The 19,483-nt window shown below is 48.6% G+C and overlaps 1 protein-coding gene across 3 annotated transcripts in view; it reads left to right on the top strand.

Annotated features, from left to right (window-relative positions):
• Positions 1-19,483, top strand: part of SYNJ2 (synaptojanin 2) — a gene marked incomplete at both ends in the record, with an annotated part of 95,795 nt that overhangs the window by 46,589 nt on the left and 29,723 nt on the right. For 2 of the 3 annotated variants that reach the window (XM_080941533.1, XM_080941534.1), the window contains 8 exons: positions 1,986-2,069; positions 8,306-8,367; positions 11,294-11,390; positions 13,659-13,831; positions 15,408-15,489; positions 16,067-16,216; positions 16,306-16,471; positions 18,082-18,273. In XM_080941533.1, coding sequence (XP_080797659.1) covers positions 1,986-2,069; positions 8,306-8,367; positions 11,294-11,390; positions 13,659-13,831; positions 15,408-15,489; positions 16,067-16,216; positions 16,306-16,471; positions 18,082-18,273 — 1,006 coding nt within the window. Of the gene's footprint in view, positions 1-1,985; positions 2,070-8,305; positions 8,368-11,293; positions 11,391-13,658; positions 13,832-15,407; positions 15,490-16,066; positions 16,217-16,305; positions 16,472-18,081; positions 18,274-19,483 lie in introns of those variants that run through there. The other variant, XM_080941532.1, reaches the window with a different exon arrangement.

The following is a 19,483-nucleotide window of genomic DNA, read 5'->3' on the forward strand; positions in this document are numbered from 1 at the left end:
TGAGAGGTTAGATTGATTCTGTGGGTCCTCCTAAGGGTACCAGTGTTTAGAAACACTGTGTTTGGAAGCAGAAGGAGGAGCCTTTCCTGTGGCGTCTCTTCCTTTCTCTAGTCCTGTTCCATTCTTAATCCTCCATGAAAGAAGCTGCTTGGCATGGTGCTCCGGGCTGCACAGTGCCAGGCCCACTGTGGCGTCAGCACTGGGATTCCTGATTGCTTTCCAGGGCTCTAGTTCTTCCTAGTGTCTTTCCTTATCTTGTCTGGTCTTGCCTTTCCCCAACCCCAGTTCCTGCAGCTATCCCTACCTGCCCCAATGTCCATCCCTGCCCAGCCTTCCTGAGTGATGTTTTCCAAGTGACCACTCCAGGCAGGGATGTACTTAACTAACATCACTCTCTGGGTAGAAGGTAACCTTTAAAACCCTTGGGAAGTTAAGTCCCCAGGCCACATTGCCAGGCTCATAAACCTTTCCCAGGGCCCTATTCTCTCCAGCAGCTTTCTCCTTCCTCTCCAGGGGCATTGTGACAATGGCACCTAAGAAAGAAACAGCCCCACAAGTGTTCAGGCCATTCATTCATCCAGCATAGAGGTGCAGTGGAACTCCACCGTGCTGGTTGCTGGGTTACACCCTGGGCGATGAGGTTGGAGACTCATAAATGTTTTTTCTGGGGAGAAAGAAAGGACTCTTGCCCATGGAGAAGGGGTCCTAGGCACAGCCTCCTGCACTGAGCTCAGAAGGATCCAGGCTGAGGCTGAAAGTAGTATTTGGAACCCGAGGTCTTCAGAGTAAAACAGGAGAGTCCTTAGCTTAGGTCAGACTCTGGCGTTGCACATGGTTGCCTTTATGTTAGCATGTTTTTCGGGGACACTGTCCCTCTTTCATCTTTGATCTCAGGAGGGCAGGCCTTCCTACAGCGGAGCAAATAGAATACTGGAGAGAGCACATTTGCTGGTAGCCAGTACCTGGAGACAGACGGCATGTTCCTGCCCTAGTGTGTTTTCCTCTGGGGACAAAAGCTAGGATTACACTTACAGCACAGATACCAGGCTCATGACATTCCTATGGTCCAGAACCTCGGGTCTTATTGTCCAGCCCCCTCCCCCTGGAGAATTACTAATGCATGCGTGATCTGAGCATGATCTAGCCCATGTGGAAAACCACCCTGTAAGAGAGCAGACCGGTGAGCAATGGAAAGGACTCTCAGCGGCGCCTGTGGTGGCCCTGCCAGGCCAGGGTAGGGTTGCACAGATAAAGGCCACCATCTGATAACCACTGCAGCCATCCATGTGCCTGCTCAGGATGATATTTTTGTGCTTCTCTATCACTGAAGGCAGGTAGGCCACTACAAAACTGATCAGCAGGGGCTGTTATTACTATTTTAACTTAGGCGTCATGTAGTTTTACAAGGGGCTTATACATTGTAAAATCTACTGTGTCTATATTAGCTGGTGGCGTGCTTGATAACACAGTGTCACAGGCCCACAACTACAGACAAGTTTAAGTCTAGCCTTGACTTGAGCTGTCACTCAACAGTGGCAGGTGCAGTTGGGACTTCCAGGAGAGCTTATTAACTTGGTTCAGTCCTTTACCAAAAGCTTTTTAGTTATTGAGCAGGAAAAAGTAGAGCCCTCTGCAAAGGTCTAAGCTAAACCACCGCCACATTTCCTTCTGGCTTTGAAGTGGAATATGGGTACCAAGCTTTTCAGGGAAGTAGATAACGTTATGCTGTAGGAGTGAGAATTCCTACACATACCGCCTGTGTGTAGACCCCTCCTCGGAAATGCAGGCAAGAGCCAGCACGCCCAGCTGTCTAGCCAACAATGAGGGAGCAGTACCAGCCTGGATAGGTGAGAGAGCAGAGGGCACCGAAGTCCACCGGCTACCCTCCAGGCTGGTGTCGGGTCACAGGCACCGGATCCCGTTACAGCCCAGGACATTCAGTTTCATTGACGAGTCCGTTTCTCTTTCTGTTCCCTGTGCTGCAGACGATTTACATGGATGATGGGGTATCGTCCTTTGTCCAGATCCGAGGCTCCGTTCCGCTGTTCTGGGAACAGCCAGGGCTTCAGGTAGGTAATTTACACAGAAGGCTTTCCACTGGGTCGGTGTACCTCGGGTCTCTTTCTGTAGCTAGAGTTTCTTTTTTTAAACATGTTTCTTACATGGTATTGTTTATGGTCTTGTTCCTCTGCCCAATTGTGCTGAGTCAAGCTAGACATACATAGAAAGAGAGAGAGAACGAGAGAGAAAGAGAGAGGGGGGGGGAGAGAGAGACAGAGAGAGAGAGAGAGAGAGAGAGAGAGAAGAGAGGGAAACCAGAGAGAGACTGAGAGAGACAGAGAGAGAGAGAGAGAGAGAGAGAGAGAGAGAGAGAGAGAGAAGAGAGGGAAACCAGAGAGAGACTGAGAGAGACAGAGAGAGAGAGAGAGAGAGAGAGAAAGAGAGAGAGAGAGAAAGAGAGAGAGAGAGAACGAGAGGGGGAAACAGAGAGAGACAGACAAAGACAGAGAGACAGAGACAGAGAGACAGAGACAAAGACATATGCAGAGAGTTTAACAGGCACACTGGGTGTAGTTTGTTCCTGAAGACCATGCATAGATTAGCTGTTGACCTTGTGCAGTGAAAAATGTATTGAAGAAATGAACTAGAGAATGCTTGAGTGGGAGGGTTGGCTTCAGTGGGATCCTACACTGAGCCTATTGATAACATATTTAGCAGCTGGAAACCCCCTGGAAGGTTCAGGAGGGTCTGCTGGGCCCTTGGAGGCTGCATCATGGGTCTGGCATGCTGTGGTGCTTGTATGGAGCCACGTGAGGATTTCTGAGCTTTCCCGTGATTTCTAAAAATACCTTCTGCCATCCAAAGTACAGCTTTGAGCAGTGCCAGAGAGATTCAGCTTATGCGTCCTGAGAGGAGTTCAGGGACCAGGGACATGGTCCAAGGACACAGCTGTCCCCACTGAAAGGCATGCTGCTCCCTCAACTCGGTTCTGGCAAGGTGCATTTGGGGAGAGTAGCTGGAGATTCCTCCTTGCTCTGAACAATTCTGTCTCAAAGCGACCAAAGTACCCAAAAAAGTTTCTCCCCGGGTCTTCAGTCTATGACTTCTCCTGCCCTGGGCTCTTATGGGATGAGGGTTTAGTGGTCAGCCAGCAGCAGCCCAAGAGGCAAGAGTAGCATGTGGCAGATTCTTAGGAATGGTTGGCACAGCAAGGCCCACACTGCCCGGTCTTTGGCTCACCTTCTTAGCACAGCCTGGGCTTGTCCCTGGGACTGCCAGCCTGTCATGCTGTGCTGACAGCACTGGCCATATCTCTGTCAGCTCTTAGAGAAAGATAGATAGGTGGAGCGGTTCATTCTGGTCCCAAGTTCTGGGGTTGGAGTCAGGTTTTGTTGACATTCAGGTATGTGAAGATGCCCACTGACTCTGAGAGGTAGAAGGCTTAAGTTTAAATTTGCTTGTAACAGTGAGAAATTCCCCCTGGAGGCTTTCCAAAGGTCTTTTGTTACTGTTAGGGCTATTTTTGTCTCACCTTGGCGCCTAAGCTAGCCTTGAACTTGTGCTAATCTTTCTGCCTTAATAACAAATACTAGGAATACAGACTTTACCACTAAACCCAGCTCCTGAACACTTGGTTATTGTTGCTTTGTGTTTTAAACAGTTCTATTGAGATGTAACCGTTCTACCATTAACTTGTTGCATTTAAAGCATACAAAACAAGCCCTGTAATCTAAGTTTAGAATAGGCTTTTCTCTCTTTCTTTTCTTTCTCTTTTTTCTTTTTGCCTCTAGTGGTAGTCAAGGCCAGGGCCTCTGACCGGCTGGGCAGGAGCTCTACCATTGAGCCCCCCCACACACACCTTGAACTTGGGAGCTTCTTACCACTGCTGGGACACCCGCCAGTGCCGATGGCAGTCACCCTCCACCCAGCTCCAGCTCAGCCACAGAAGCTCTCAGCCTATCCGTCTCTGTAGACTCACACCTAGGAGTTGGTACTGAAGTATCGTGCTCCTGACTGGCTGCAGCCAGAACCCCGTCCATGTCTTGCTGAGCTTGTATTCCCTGAAACTGCTCATTTAATGGCTGTTTGAGGAAGGTGCTTCCAACTTGTTTTCTTCTAGATTTACGCTTTCCTTTAGAAACATCTTGAGCTGTATGTGACGAGACTCACAGGTCAACTGAACACAAGGGAACCCGGGAGGCATGTTATATTTTATGCAGAACTTATCAGAAACCCCCAAATCGGTCGTGGCAGCCTTAGAACACCGAAAGGTATCTGAAATTTGTCTCACCCTCTCAGTTCTGTGAGACCCCCTTTCCCTGGACCTCTGAGAGAGAGGCCGAGCTCCAGGTCCTCCCAGACCACCATCTGCCTGCTGGTCTCTCCAGGGTGTTCAGGGATGCTGAAGAGCAAGTCTCACTTTTTTTCTGAGGATCTTTTGGGTGGGGGCGGGGAAGCTTCGCCGAGGTTCCATCCCTTCCAGTGTCTTCCTGTTCTTTTGAAGATCTCTGTATGATGGCTCGGAGTCAGTGTTCTGGTTTCCTTCATCTAAAACACACGGCCCAGCTTGCTGCTCATTCTCCCACTGCTCTGACACTGCCACGGTATAGCTGTGCCTCAGATGACGGAGCAGCATCCAAACAGCTACTTGACCCTCTTAGATTCCTAACCCTCATCCTTTGGCAAAGCCTCAGTGTTGTGTTCAAACGCAGGTTTAAAAGGCTGGCTGGCATTCCTAAGTCTTCTCTGGGATTTGCTGGCTCTTGAACTTAATTCCTGTATTTAAACTCTAAATGCCGTACATCATCAAAGAGAGATTGTGTCACCTTCAGAGAGATAGGGCAGCACTACACGGCTGTCTGCATCCAGTAGCAACTATCAAGAATTACTTCTGGTTGTCTGTGTCCCTTTTAATGACAGATAGTCTGTCTTCATACAATATATCCTGATTACACGTTCCCCTTGTCTTTTCTCATTTCCCTAGGGAAGGCAAGCTCTGTAAGGGACAGGGAGAGGATCCAGGAAAAACAAAGAAGGCCGGAATGATGCTTTGTCTATAGGGAGGCATGGGCATGATGCCCTCAGTACAAACTCTTAGATCTCTAGTCTGCCCAGCATCCAGCTACATTTAATCATTTTGTCTAACCCATACAAATAGCTGTGCAGCTTCTAATAACCTCAGTAAGGATTTGACCCTTAAAACTCAAGGTGCTTCTGGAAGAGCCTAAGATGGGGTGAATTTATTATTTCATCTGTCTGGGAGAGAGTCCTCCTGCAGCCTCAGCATCTTCGACTCTGTAACTGGCACAGACACATGTCTGCCACACGTGAGTCTGGCCTTCACTCTGAAGATCAGGTGATGGAACCGAGTGGAGGAGAGATGTAGGGTAGATTAGAGCTTCTGGTCTGTATCCGTCTCTTCTCTCAAACACATGCTCCTGGGAACAGGTGGAACTGGAGCCCCTGTGCGCTTGTTCTGTTCCGCTGTAGGGAAACGAGGTGGCTTGTGGCACAGGAGTTCCTCAGGTGAATGGAAGAAGGAAAACTCCTCCATGTTGACATGAACAAAAGCCAAGGGGCAAATTAGACTGTGTAATGGGTGCCGTGGGGCTGGTGAGCCCAACAGAGAACAACTTCATGTTTGACCCAATCTCTGGAGTAACCAAGGTTGCAAGGCTTGTCTGTTTGATGTTCAGTGTAAACTTTGAAGCTAGGAAGACCTGGGCATTCCACTTAGTAACAATCATACGCTTTAAAGAGAATTTTATCTTTGCCAAGCCTCCGTTTAGAGTTCTATAATGAGCGGTTGATAATACCTGCCTTGTGGGGTTAGTAGGATCTAAAATTACAATACATACTAGAATTTACAATCGTGTGTAGACCCCACAGCACTGTTACTGATAACAGAAACAAGTGGAGACCAATCCAAGCCATGTTGGGAGATGCGTGACTCTGTGTACTTAAGCCAGTAAGAGTTCTCTCACCTTCAAGAACTCAGATGTAGCCAAGTAACACAAGGGCAGTGTCTTTGGCCGTCTCTCTTCTTTGCCTCACACTTAATAAGGAGTCAGAAGTCCTAGGCACAATGATGGAGCGTTTTCTCCATACATTGGGCATCTGAGATAAATGTAGCCCTTGCCTTCAAGGAGCAAGGGACAGGCACAGGGCAGTGTTACATGATTGGAGCAGTGGCAGCAGAAGGCTAGATCTGAGCAGCAGGAGAGGCAGGGGGTGGCCCAGGGTGGGTGGGAGTGAGGGGTCCTTTAGCACGTTTGTTTTGTCTGGACAGACTTGGGGATTAGAACCATTCGGGCCAGCAAGGCAACCCTGGCAGGGGAACAAACAGGAAGTGCATGGTTGTAGTCCCCAAGGTTCATCTCTAGGCAGTGGCACTAGCTGAGTATTTGGGATCCCAGGTCCGCATGGTTTCTGAGGTGTGATGGGGAAGGGAGCAGATTTCTGCCATTTGTCTGGTTCTGCCAGCCCTGGCTCAGCACGCCTTGCTGGGAGGAGCTGCACCGCGCACCGTGGTCAGCCGGCGAACTCGTAGAGCTGTGGCCACGTGCTAGGGTGTGGTCTTGGTGAGCTTTCACAGTGATGCCTGGCTAGACAGAAAGCCCAGAAGTGTTCCTAAGGAAACCCTAGTGGGAGTTGCTGAAGTGAGCACGCGGCCAGCCTCTGAGAGAAAGGGGTGGATGCTACAGAGCCTGGAGATGTTGCTCACGGTTAGCAGGGCTCTTGGGAGCAAGCTGAGCCTGTGCTGTGACCCCAGGAGGTGTCCGTAGAACTTGGATTCTTAGCTGCAGTTGTGTGTGCTGCGGGATTTAACTGATGCCTTTAGGGCTCGGGTGAGGAGCGTCCTTTAGCCGGAAGGGGAAGCTGAGGTGGAGGAGAACTAAGCAACAGGGAGCCAGTGGGGATTTCACTCTTTCCCAAGCCCGCCAACACACCTATGTCGGGAGTACATGATGTCAGTCAGAGTGACCAGAGGTGAAGGAAAAAGTAGCGGAATCAGAGATGACAGAGACAGGGCACGGGGGTTTGAGAAATCCGGACTAATGGCTCTCATTCTCTTCTGTTCCCACCCAGAGCTCTTGTTCATGTTAAAAAATAGATAAATAAATAAATAAATAAATAAATAAAAAAAAGTGGAGGGCTTTGACCTGAAGCCATGAGGCCCAGAAGCCCCAGAGTCCTGTGCAGCGTTGCATTGTGGGTGTAGCTCAAGCTGTTCTTTGCCTGATATGCCCTCAACATACTTTTGCAGCCAGAGCAAAGGGGGTTAGCAAGGGACAGGAAATGAGTCAAAACCCACGCTGCCAAACCACAATGGGTATGCTTGTAGGAATCAGCTGGAGGCTTGTGAGACACACCTTCCCGACTGGCCCTTAGAAAGACGGCTCAGCAGATCTGAGCTGCGCCCGAAACTTGGTGTTTCTAACTTGTCTCCAGGAGATGCAGGGACCACACTTTGAAACATCCCGGCCTAGACTCTGATCTTTTCTACCCATTTCCTCGGCTCATCTCCCTGTGGGGGTGGTGTCCTTGATTTTGTTGTGTTCCCAAGAGTGGGTTCATTGTCCCACTGATACTAGATTAGCCATGGTGATAAGACCGTGACAGTTTGCCTGATCTCTTCCACTCTGTGGGCTGGACTGCAGCTTTTCTTGCTGGTTGTTGCCATTGTCCTGGCTTTCCACCATCATCCCCAGAAAAGGTAGAGGGAGCACACATAGAGAAGATCCTCATGCAAATTGTAGAGCGGCTGGTCCCAGCCAAGTCTCCACTGTGTTAATCCAAGTTATGCAGACTTGCTGGGAGCTTGTCACTGTTTGTGAGTCTTTCTGAGGTGACCAAGGATCAGCTAGGTCAGGGACTTGGTTTCCTCACTTTGTTCCTGACTGGATATCCAGTGGCACGTTGCCTCAGCAAAGGATGACCCAGGTGTTGTTTATAGCAGAGAGCTCTGGGCACTGTGAGGCAGTCCGCTGTGTCCCTGGGAGCCACATGTTTAACAGAAGATCCTTTGTGCTGGGGCTCAGGGAGGCAGGCAGACTTGTTCGTTAGGAAGAATAGAGGTGGAATTATTTTGCTGCCATGGACCATGCTGCAGTTAGGGACCCCTGCAGAGCCAGACTTGGGGACACCAGTCCTGGGAAGGATGGGAGCATTGGTAGCAGAGTCAAGGGTACCAGCCTTACCGGGAATGGGCCCCAGAGATGGCTGATTGTGCCACATGCAGTTAGAAAGTCCTCATTTACCTCAGTGAACGTGATCTGCGTCTTCTTGTTCTATCTTTCTGTAGGTTGGCTCCCATCATCTGAGACTGAACAGAGGCCTGGAGGCCAATGCTCCTGCTTTTGAAAGGTAAGGACCATTAGGTAGCATCCTAGACATTCCCTCCTTCCATCCAGATGGCAAGGCAAGGGCAGTGGAAAGGGGTACCCCAATCCAGAATCAAACCTGCCTCTTATTTTGGTCCTTTATCCAAAGAAAGGAGTTCATAAAATGTTATTTTTGATCTTTCTCAGTCTCCCCAAAAATTAATTCACCAGTGTATAGGTGACACTCTGTAATTATTTTTTATCAGTTTCTTTATCAGTGAAGATTCACCATGTGTTTCTGATTGCTAAGGGATAGTTTGGATTACAGGGTATCAGCACCGTTTCTGGTTAAAAGTAACTGTCTTTTTCAGTGTTCTATTGCTGTGAAAAGACACCATGGCCACAACAACTCTTATAAAGAACAACATTTAATTGGGGCTGGCTTACAGTTTAGAGGTTCAGTCCATTATCATCATGGAAGGAAGCACAGTGGTTCTAGCGGAGTTGAGAGTTTTACATCTAGATCCTTGGGCAGCAGGAGAGACAGTGAACCATTAGCCTGGCTTGAGCATCTACACCTCCAGTGACACACCTCCCAATAGTGTCACTCCCTATGGACCTATGGGGGGGTAGTTTTAGTCAAACCACTACAGCAACATATTAAGTTTATTAAAATATAGAGCACTGTGAGGTAAAAGAATATGCAAACGCTCAAGTCCCTCTAAGATTTTACCCATCATTAACTATTAGGATACATTGCTTATGTATCCTAGATAAGAGCTTTGGCACATACATTTTATCTTAAAAGAAGAAAAGGCAATTGGTTCCTGCTTTTGGAAAGCCATTGTTAGGCTGAGCTGTTTGATAATCTGCACTTAAAGTAGCCAATAACTTCTTTTAAAACATTTTGTTTTTAATCGGAGTACTAATTTTTAAAATCTTAAATTTAACAAAAATTCTCAAAAGGTGACTTTCAAATATTTGATATAGTTCACCTGAAGCTTCATTGGGTTTTACATCTGTTTTTGTGCTTTTTGAAACCTACAAACGCTGCTCACATAACATGGCCCACCTGTGTCTCCCTTGTCATTTGCTATAAAGGGTGGGCCTTTTGTGTAATTTCCAGAACATGCTCAGGTGATACGCACAGTCAGTGACTTTCATTGGTCCATACCACCAACTCAAATGTTCCCAGGACACAGTAAGAACAGACTAAACCAGGAGCTGGTCCTGAACAAGGGGGCAGTGTTCTGCTGGATTTGTTTCCAGCAGACCCTGTTTCATCAATGTTATCATCAATGTCATCACAGACATGAAAAATCTTGTTTTACTTTTACACAACAAAAAGGAAGGACAGAAGAGCCACCCCCAGGGACTGAGCCCTGGTCTCCCACTTTTGCTAATCTTTAGTCCTCACAGTGTCTCTGCTCAAGGGGGGATGAGCTGGATTCTGCAAGATGAGAGAGCTTAGGATCTGCTCTGTGGAGTCAGCTTTAGTGGCAGGAAAGGACAGCAACCCTGATAGATTCTCCCATCTACCCTTGGGATTCAGGACCTATTGAGAAAACGGTCAGGGATCAGACAGGGAGACTAGGCCATGTGGGCCTTATTTCTGCAAAGCTGCATGAGAGGATGTGGCTTGCATGAGACTCGGGTCATTCAATGACAGGCCCAAGCAGCAACCATCCTTCCTCAGTGGAGACAGGACTATGTGCTTGACCTCAGGCAGGGACACACCTTCTCCAGGAAATCCCGAGTAGACCTGCATGTCTTCCTCTTATTTTCCCATCCTTGGGCTGCCAAGACCCTCACCGAAATGGAACCAGCAGACTTAGGTCAACTTGTCAGCTGACAAGCTCAGATAAAATTCTCACTTCAAAATCTATTCTGCGTGTTATCCCTCAACGGAAAGGGGAGAACATTTTCCCCTCACCAGGCAAAAATAGTTCTTTATGAGCTTAAAGAATAATTATATTTATAAAATAAATGTCAGAAAATAAATCGTATTGAAAATAAATAAAACTTGGAAAAGACAAAAATGTTGAAAGAAGAAAGGACAAATTTAACATTCCACCCACTTTTAATATCACAGTGAATATCTTTCCCTTTTTTTTCTATATTTACATGTAAAATTTTTCTATATGTACATTTTTAAAACTTACATAGAAAACATACGCTGTTAAGTTTCATTTGCATGTCAAATTTTTACATTGCATGTTTTCTATTTTTAAAATCACTACATTGAAACGTTTCTAAACATAAAATTGCTACAGTACTTTTACCGGGCAAGGTGGTTGATGCCTGTGATCCCAGCATTTGTGAAGTAGAAGCTGGGAAATCAGATGTTCAAGGCCATCCTGGGCAACATCGTTAATCTGAGACCAGCCTGGGCTATATGAGACCCAAGGAAAATTTTTTTGGCAATTTGTTAAAAAGATTCAGTACTGGTAATACTCTGTAATATTCGGAGGTGAAATGTGTCCTGAACGTTTTATGATATTAATTTGGGTTTGAAACGCAGCACCTGGGAAGCAGTTAGCCTCTGAGCTAGAGGTAGTTAATTATCCTGGGGACCCCCTCCCCAGGATAAGTGTTTTTAGTTGAGAAAAGGGAGACACCAAAGAAGAGGCTCCGGGTTAACTTTGGAGATGAATGTGTTGAACTCATGTGGCTGCTCACAAAAGATGGGGCATTCTCGGTGGTACTTTGTAAAAGGAACCAGAATAGCCTCATCTAAAAGTAGCCCATGCTAGACATTGTCCCTGCCCAAAGCCTCCTGTTCATACATCCTAGATTGACTTACACCCTGTGGGTTTTAGATGAGCAGAGACGTAGCCAAGAGAATGGGGTTTTCCTCCTTCCACGCTTGAAATTAGAGACTCGGCTGGTCCTAGACCAGTGCTAAGACAGAGGTACAGGCTGCCTGGCCCGGGCGCCGTGGAGTCACCGCCACCCCAATACCGTTGCAGGCACATGGTGCTTCTGAAGGAGCAATACGGGAAGCAGGTCGTGGTGAACCTGTTGGGAAGTAGAGGCGGTGAGGAGGTGCTCAACAGAGCCTTCAAGGTAAAGCGGCTCCACAGCTGGGGGTGGCTGGGGAGGGGCAGAGGCGGGGCCTTGAGACTGTGGCAGCCCTGCTCATGTGAGCCCTGGGGACAGCAAGTGTCCCGTGTGGGTGTTCAGCAGCAGCACTCGGTCCCTTGAGCTCTTAATACTTCTACTTTTTTTTTCTTTCTGTGAGCTGGGGTATGGGAGAATTTGTTCAATCTCTACACAGAACTGCTCCACTGAGTTCCACGCGGGCAGAGTGGCCTCCCCGTGCTCCCCTTAGGAGCTGCTCTTCAGGCCAGAACAAGAGAAGGGAAAGTCTAGCTTGTTCTGACACCTAGGAGCCCCCAGCAGCCAGCACCCACAGCCTTTGTGCAGAGTTGCTGTTCTGAGCTTCTTGGTTCAAAGCAGACCCATATGGCTTCCTTCTGGCTGGATTGCCTTCAAGTCTCATGGTCATGTTGGGGCTGTCGGGGTGGCCACGTTCCAGCTCCTGGCAGGCTTCTTTTGATTCCTGGGTGCCCAGTGCTGAGCAGATTGCTTCTCAAAGGGGCGAGGAAGCAGCAGGTGGAGCTGGTGACTTCACTTTGTTCTTCTGGCCACAGAACCCTTGAGCTGACACCTTTTGTAGAAGGTTGGGTGAACTGAACCGGCCACCATCCAGTCTGCTCAGGCTCTTTGGCCTCTGCTTACTGGGCTAGGGCTCTCTACTCTGGTTGGTTGAAGTTCAAAGAAGTCTCTGACGGACACACCTTGAGGTTCCCTTGGTAGGGGTGTGACCCCTGACCTCTGACCCCTAACCCCTGGCTGGAGGAAGCCAAAATCCAACTGAAGTGCCCATTTCTCCTCACATAGAAAACAGCTCAATGTGTGGATCAGGAGCTCCCTGGTTGCCAGCTTTCTTTGGCCAGACTTGCTTTTCCTGTTTAGTTTGTTGCTATGAGCAACAAGCTCAAGAAATATCTCCTCCCACTTCGCTTGGCAGCAGTGCTGACTACTTATTTTAAGGAAGGCGGGGAGAAAGGGGGGACAATCAAAAAAACCAATCTCAACCTCTCTTTCCAACAAACCCCCCCAAATCTCTCATGCTTGAACTATAGAAAGGACGTGCTCAGTCCTCCCCCTTGGTGGCAATGCCCAGCACTGAAATGAAGTTCTTTATACCCAGAGAATAGAGACCTCCCAGGAGTTAAGGATGGGTCCTGAGCAGGTAGAACTCACACTACACTTGGAGACTCAGCCATGGCTTTAATTCCCGAGAATCCCTTACCTGTCAGAGGCCAGTGCCTAGCAGCCAACCTCGGCACCAGAAGTTACCCCGCAAATGCTGGCTCCAGCGGGTACCACTTTAAGTTCTTTTTGTTGTTGTTGTTGTTGTTGTTATTGTTGTTACCTAGGCTTCCTTTTTCCCTAGAGACTTTCCTGAAGGAGGCAGAATGTGTGGATTTACATTCTGAGAGGCTGGGGGAGTGATCCAGGGCCCTCCCAGTTCTTTTCAGTTCTCAGAGCCTCTGGCTGCACAGATGCTGGATAATAAAGTAAGGTCCAAGACACGTGGCAGAGGAAGGCAGACAGTCTGTCTCCTAATCTTTGGTGAGCAGGCTGAGGAAGTTTGCCAGACTAGGGAAGGAGAAAGGAGCTCTCACTTCGGTGAGATGGATCCTGACCCATCCACAGAGCTGTTCTGCTGTTCTGTATTTCTCTCTGGGTCCTCCCACCTTTACTTTGACTCCTGGGCTGGGCCTCTGTCACATGGGGCAATAGCTCCTCCATCTTGGGTTTCACTACTGTACATATCCTGTTGGCTATCTCTGGAACATCAACTATTACTGAGCCCATCCTCCCAGGGCTGGTGCCTGTCTGGATGTAGCTGGTTACCGGGGTAACAGGAAGTAGATTATGAGCTGCGCAGCCTGCCACATGTCGCTGTTCCTGAGGGCTGGGCACTTGAACCAGCTGCAGAACAGATCTAACCTTCCCTCACCTGTGACCTCTGAGTTCCACAAGAGTGGGATGTCCCCCAGAGAGACACCCCTGCTGTGGGCTCTTTGGCCCAAAGGGGACCTCCTGCCCTTATGCAGGCAAGATGTTCTTTGTATCTTCTGCCCCGGCTCTGCCTGGGCTTTTGTCTTGTGTGGTCCTTTGGAGGTCAGGGCCAGGCTAATGTATGCACTCCAGTGGGTGACACTGGTGGCCAGAGCACTCAAGCTACTGGAGGAAGAGCACCTGCCTTGCTTCCAGCTCCTTTCTGTCTGAATGCTCACACCCTCCCCTTTCCCTTTTCAGAAGTTGCTCTGGGCTTCCTGCCACGCGGGCGACACGCCCATGATAAATTTTGACTTCCATCAGTTTGCCAAAGGTAGGAAGCTAGAGAAATTGGAGAACCTGTTGAGACCTCAGTTAAAACTACACTGGGATGACTTTGGCGTGTTTGCGAAGGGCGAGAATGTAAGTCCACGGTGAGTCTTGGTGGAACTTTATAGACTCCTGCCGGGGGGAGGAGTCGAGAGGCGTTGGAGGCAGTGGGCCCCTTAGGTTATGCACCTCAACAGGACTCATTTCCCTCCCTGGCTGCCTGGCTACACTTGTGGTTTCCTGAACCATAAGCTCTGTGATGTTAGTGATCTGGGATCCGGATCCTCCTCTCCCCTCCCTCTTCTGCGGTCAGGGACATTTGCTTTCGAATTTAGTGAGGAGATGTCTGGAAAAGGGCAGGAAGTCCGAACATAAAGGATTGTTTTACAATACAGCACTGAGCTCAAAGCTGGCAGTGTAGCTCAGTAGGCAGATGCCTGCCCAGCACGCTGGTTCAGCCCTCGCACCAAGCACAGCCAAGTCTGGTGGTGCACAGCTGTGACCCAGTGCTGGAGAAGCACAGGTAGAAGGGTTCGAAGTTTAAGGTCATGGATTGTAAGTTCTAGGCTATCCTTGGCTACCCAAGACTGTCTCAGAAACAAGACAGAACAACCACAAACCCAACCAACTAAACAACCAAACCAACAAACTAACCCTCTGAGTTCAGGTGACATGACTTAGCCACACTGGGACAGGACCTGTAAGGTGAGCTGGTACAGGAGGTCCAGCTTCCTCCAAACCACAGCCTGTCGTTGGAAGGGGATCTGAAGTGTATGCGATGGCTTCCTCACTAAAACTCCCCGAAAGTGTCCAAAAGTGTCCTCACCGCATCCGTGGTCATTGCGGTCACAGATACTTATGCAGAGCAGCGGAAACATGGTTGCCCAGGAAACCGAGCAAGGCCATGCTGTGCCTTCTTGTCTCCACTCTTACTGTAAAAAGTATCTTCTCACAATTTATTGCTGTCATTTCCACACTTTGCATTTCTCTTGGGTGATGTCTTTGTTTAACCTCACTGCCAAGGTGCCGCCTGGCTCTTTAAACACAAGACAGCAGGGATGTCCCCTACAGAGGAAACACACTAGATACCTTCCTTTGGGCAGGAGTTGCATTGCAGATGGCAGAGGGTCCGTGTTATGAAACAGCAGTAGGTGGGAGCCATTGGACTTACGATGGTTTTACTACCGGATAAAACCATTTGATATCAAACCTCCATAAAATTAAAAAGCAAAAGGTTGATGCTCCATCCAAAACGTGCCTGCCTCTGTATGTTTGCCAGTGTGTCTTTAAACAAAAACCTGCAAAGCCAGGTCATTATTGACCAGCTGATGCAGTGTCAGAGACTCGGGCTTCATTCCCTAGGAGTGAGACTTCTGTAGTGGGTTACAGAGTATCTCTAAAATGCTGCAGAATAACATTGTATCGTTGTAGATGACCAGCTGTGTTTACAGTGACCTGGGGTTTGGGCCCCTGAGGGCGTGTTCTCCGGCCTGCCTGTCCTTTCTGCAGTACAGGGTCTCTCAGGATGTGTACAGGGGCTTCTGATGAGCTACTAGGGAGGAAGCAAGGGGTCCTCTTTTGGAATAAGTTCTTTTAGAGCGGACGGACCTAGGTCACTGTGCTGAAGTTACTACTCTTCCAAGAACACCTCCTGTTCCCTCTTTGTCTCCTGGCTGTAAGGTTTCAGAAAGGCACCCTGCGGATGAACTGTCTTGACTGTCTGGATAGGACCAACACTGTGCAGTGCTTCATTGCTCTTGAGGTGAGCTCCTGGGCCATCAGTGAAACAAGAGGGGCTTTCCTGGGTTAACTTTCCAGTGATAGGTCAGATGACAGGGATGTTCAGGGGAACATTTAGAGTGGTTTCCTTGGTGACTTCCTGCTTGTCACCATACGCCTTATCTGTCTCCCAGACATTATGACCCAATGGCTCCAGGTACCCTTAAGAAATAGCTATTCCTTAGAGAGATAATCTTGAATATACCTCAGAGCCGAGGTAGAGTGAGGCTGGCTGAGATTGACAGGTCCTGAGGCCTGGGGAGGGAGTACCCGAATGCCATTATGGTACTAACTGCCTGGCTGGCCTCTTAGAGCCCCATCTGTACCACCTCTTGTCCTCTACTGCCTTCTGACAGTAGCACTGGATGAGCTGGAATCAGGCAGCCCAAAGGGTTAGGGAAGATGGCCTGAGCAAAGCTGGGGGAGTCAGGGTAGGGAGTCCCCTTCTATGTAGCTGATGTTCCTCGTCCATCCACGGTCTGATGAGTAAGATGCTCACTCAGAGGCATCGGGAGGTTTTCTAGACATCTATCAGTAACTGTGGTGGGTTTCTCTCCCAGGTCCTTCATCTGCAGCTTGAGAGCCTGGGGCTGAACTCAAAGCCCATCATTGACCGCTTTGTGGAGTCCTTCAAAGCCATGTGGTCTCTGAATGGGCATGGCCTGAGCAAGGTGTTCACAGGGAGCAGGGCCTTGGAAGGAAAGGCCAAGGTAGGGCCAGGCCAGAGGAAGGGGAAGGAGGTGGGAACAGTAAGGAAAGCTGCTCAGACCCCTCTCACCGAGAGTTTGGGCTCATGCAGGTGGGCAAGCTGAAGGATGGGGCCCGGTCCATGTCTCGAACCATCCAGTCCAACTTCTTCGACGGGGTGAAGCAGGAGGCCATCAAGCTACTGCTAGTCGGAGATGTCTACAATGAAGAGTCTACAGACAAAGGAAGGATGCTGCTGGACAACACCGCCCTTCTGGGTAATGGGGTGTCCATAGACTCAAGGGTATGAGGAGGCAAGGGTGACCGTGGCCCCTGCATGCCCAGTCACATGATCTAAGGCAGATCTTCTGATCTATAGTGCCCTGGTTTGTCGAGACTGATGTCTCTGGACAGTTGTCCCTCGGTGCTCACAAGGCACTGGTTCTAGGTTCTGTGGGTAAATCTCACAGGTGGTCCATGTCTCTTGGTACCTCTCAGAAAGAGCATTGTTGAAGGTGTGTCAGTCTCACAAGACTACCAGGAATCTTGGGAAAGGTTTTGTCCTGAGATGTTGTTTTTCTGGTGCTTGGGGTCAAACCTAGAGTCTGGCACATGCTTGACAAGTGCTGGTCCATAAAACTGGACAGCCGCAGGCTTTCTTTACTTCCTGTGTTGAGGCAGGTTCTCGCCAAGCTGCCCACACTGGTCTTGAACTCACTGTAGTCAAGGAGGGCCTTGAACTTTTGATGCTTCTGCCTAAGACACCCAAATATCAGTGATTACAAACTGGGCCATCAGTCCTGGTTTCTGTAGGGAATTTTCATGACATCTTAATCCTTCAAAGGCTATGAACTTTACTGTTCTAATGGGAAAGAAGAGGCAGAACCTGCATGTTTACATGTTTAAAAAAGATCACACTTTAGAAACTTTCAGTGTTTTGGAAAGATAAATGAGCCCATATGAAAATTTTATATAGGACATTCTCTTCTCATTGTTCTATCATTGGGGATCATTTAACTATCTGGATTGATATTAAATATCTATTTTGTGGTTAAATTCGACCTCAGGAAAATTGGAGCCAACTCCAGATTCCATAGTGATCTTAGTGGCAAACAAGAGATGTGAGTTGCTGGGTTTAGCTGGGGTTTTTTTTTTTTTTTTTTCCTCTAGATATATTTATTTTGTTTTATGTATAGGGATGTTTTGCAGTGTGTAAATATCTGTTGATTTTGGAGCCAAAAGGGAGATTGAATCTCCTGGAACTGGAGCCATGATGGTTTTTTGTCACCATATGGGTGCTGGGAATTGAACCCAGGTCCTCTAGGAAAGCAACAAGTATTCTGAATCTCTGAGCATCTCTCCAGGCCCCAAAGTTGCTAGTTTTGAAAACTGTGGATATGTTGTATATCTCTAAGAAGACAGAGTATAGTGTTTTCTTTCTAATGCCTTAGGTTTGGGGTGCATACACACACACACACCATACATATATTGTTTACCATTATTTGTAAATGTGACACATTAGTTGTGTGGTTTATTGCAGCCGAGCTCACTTACATTTCCCCTGTGTTGTTCTGCAGGACCATGGGCTGAGTAGTAAATGCTAGGCTCTCCCCCAGAGTCTGGGAGACCCCTGTCACTAGGTGCCATGTGCCTCTGTAACTATAGCTGGAAGGCACATTTCCAGCCCTATCTCTTCATGCTTTGTTGCAGACAGAAAAGCAGAGTGGTTAGGGTGCATCTGAGCCCTCTGTCATCCCCGTATGGACCAGGTTCAGGTCTGTTGTCCCCAGCTCGTGAGTGGCATTCTCTGACAGGCCATGTCTCATACAGCGTGGGAGGGCTACAGTCTGGGCTGCAGAAAACATGTGTCTGTTTTGCTTCCTAACAGCGACACCCAGGATCCTGAAGGCCATGACAGAGCGCCAGTCAGAATTCACGAATTTCAAGCGGATCCAGATTGCTGTGGGGACCTGGAACGTGAACGGAGGGAAGCAATTCCGTAGCAATCTCCTGGGGACAGCGGAGCTCACGGACTGGCTCCTGGATGCTCCCCAGCTCTCAGGCGCAGTGGACTCTCAGGGTAAGTAAGAATGGTGACTTGGGAAAGGACACACACAGTTCCCTACAACCTGTGCTAGCAGCTTGGCTCTGTGGGCATTGCCTTATAAGACTGAATGCTGGCATTTGTGTTTTCATCTGTCAGTAGGTTTAGAAGATAGAATCACTCACCTTCTAGAGTGATGCTTCCCAGTGTTATTGTTAACCACAAGTCTCCTTCCCTTCCCTAAGCACTTGGAGGAGTTTCTAGGGTGTAGTTCACCTTTCTCTAAATATGCAGAAATATGCCAGGGTGGGGGTGGGTAGTGTGGGGGTGGGGTATGGTGGGGTTGGGGGAAAGGGAGGGTTGGGGGGATGGGGTAGGGTTAAGTGCTAGAACTAGTTGCGACCTATAGGAGATGTGGCCTCTAGCCTGCACTGCTGTCAAGGGCTGACAAAGCAAGGCTTGCCGTGGTTGTTGGGCACGCTGCAGTCCTGTCTTTCTCCGAGGCGCTACTCCAGCATAAACAATCTCAGTGTGGAACTCGGAAATCCTAAACGCTAAGCAGCTGAAGATTTTTCAGTACCGATGAGATATCAAGTGATGGTGGTGGGGCACAGCATCACGCGGGAGAATCCTCCCCCTCTGACCGGATGAATGGATCACAGTCAAAACACAGTAGCACTGAAAATGTATAAAACGTGTGTGTGTGTGTGTGTGTGCATGTGTGTGTACATGTGTGTGTGTGTGTGTGTGTGTGTGTACATGTGTGTGTGTGTGTGTGTGTGTGTTAGTCAAGGTGTATGTGGCACAGATGAATTCCATGTATAGAATTGGGCATCATCCCTAAGACATCCTTATTTGTATGCAAGAATTTCAAAATCTGTGACTCGGCTGTCCCAAGCACTTTAGTAAGGGTTACTTGGCTTGTAGCAGTGTTACCTCAGAGGCCTAGCAGATTCCTGCATTCCAAAACACAAACCAGGTTCATGACTGGGTGAGGAATGACTACTGGTCTAATACTGGCACCCTCTCCTGCCACACACATGTGACCCTCACCTCAGGAAAGGCAGGTATTAGGGTCCACAGCTGGGAAACACTGACATTCTCACGACAGTGGCGGCTTGTGTTAGTGTCGGTCAGGTATCCAGAGTATCTAAGTGACAGCAGAGACCCTGTCTGTACTGCCAAGGATAATGTCTTAGTTAGGGTTTTACTGCTGTGAACAGAAACCATGACCAAAGCAACTCTT

Source organism: Micromys minutus (assembly GCF_963924665.1).
Source record: "Micromys minutus genome assembly, chromosome: 30".
NCBI lineage: Eukaryota > Metazoa > Chordata > Mammalia > Rodentia > Muridae > Micromys > Micromys minutus.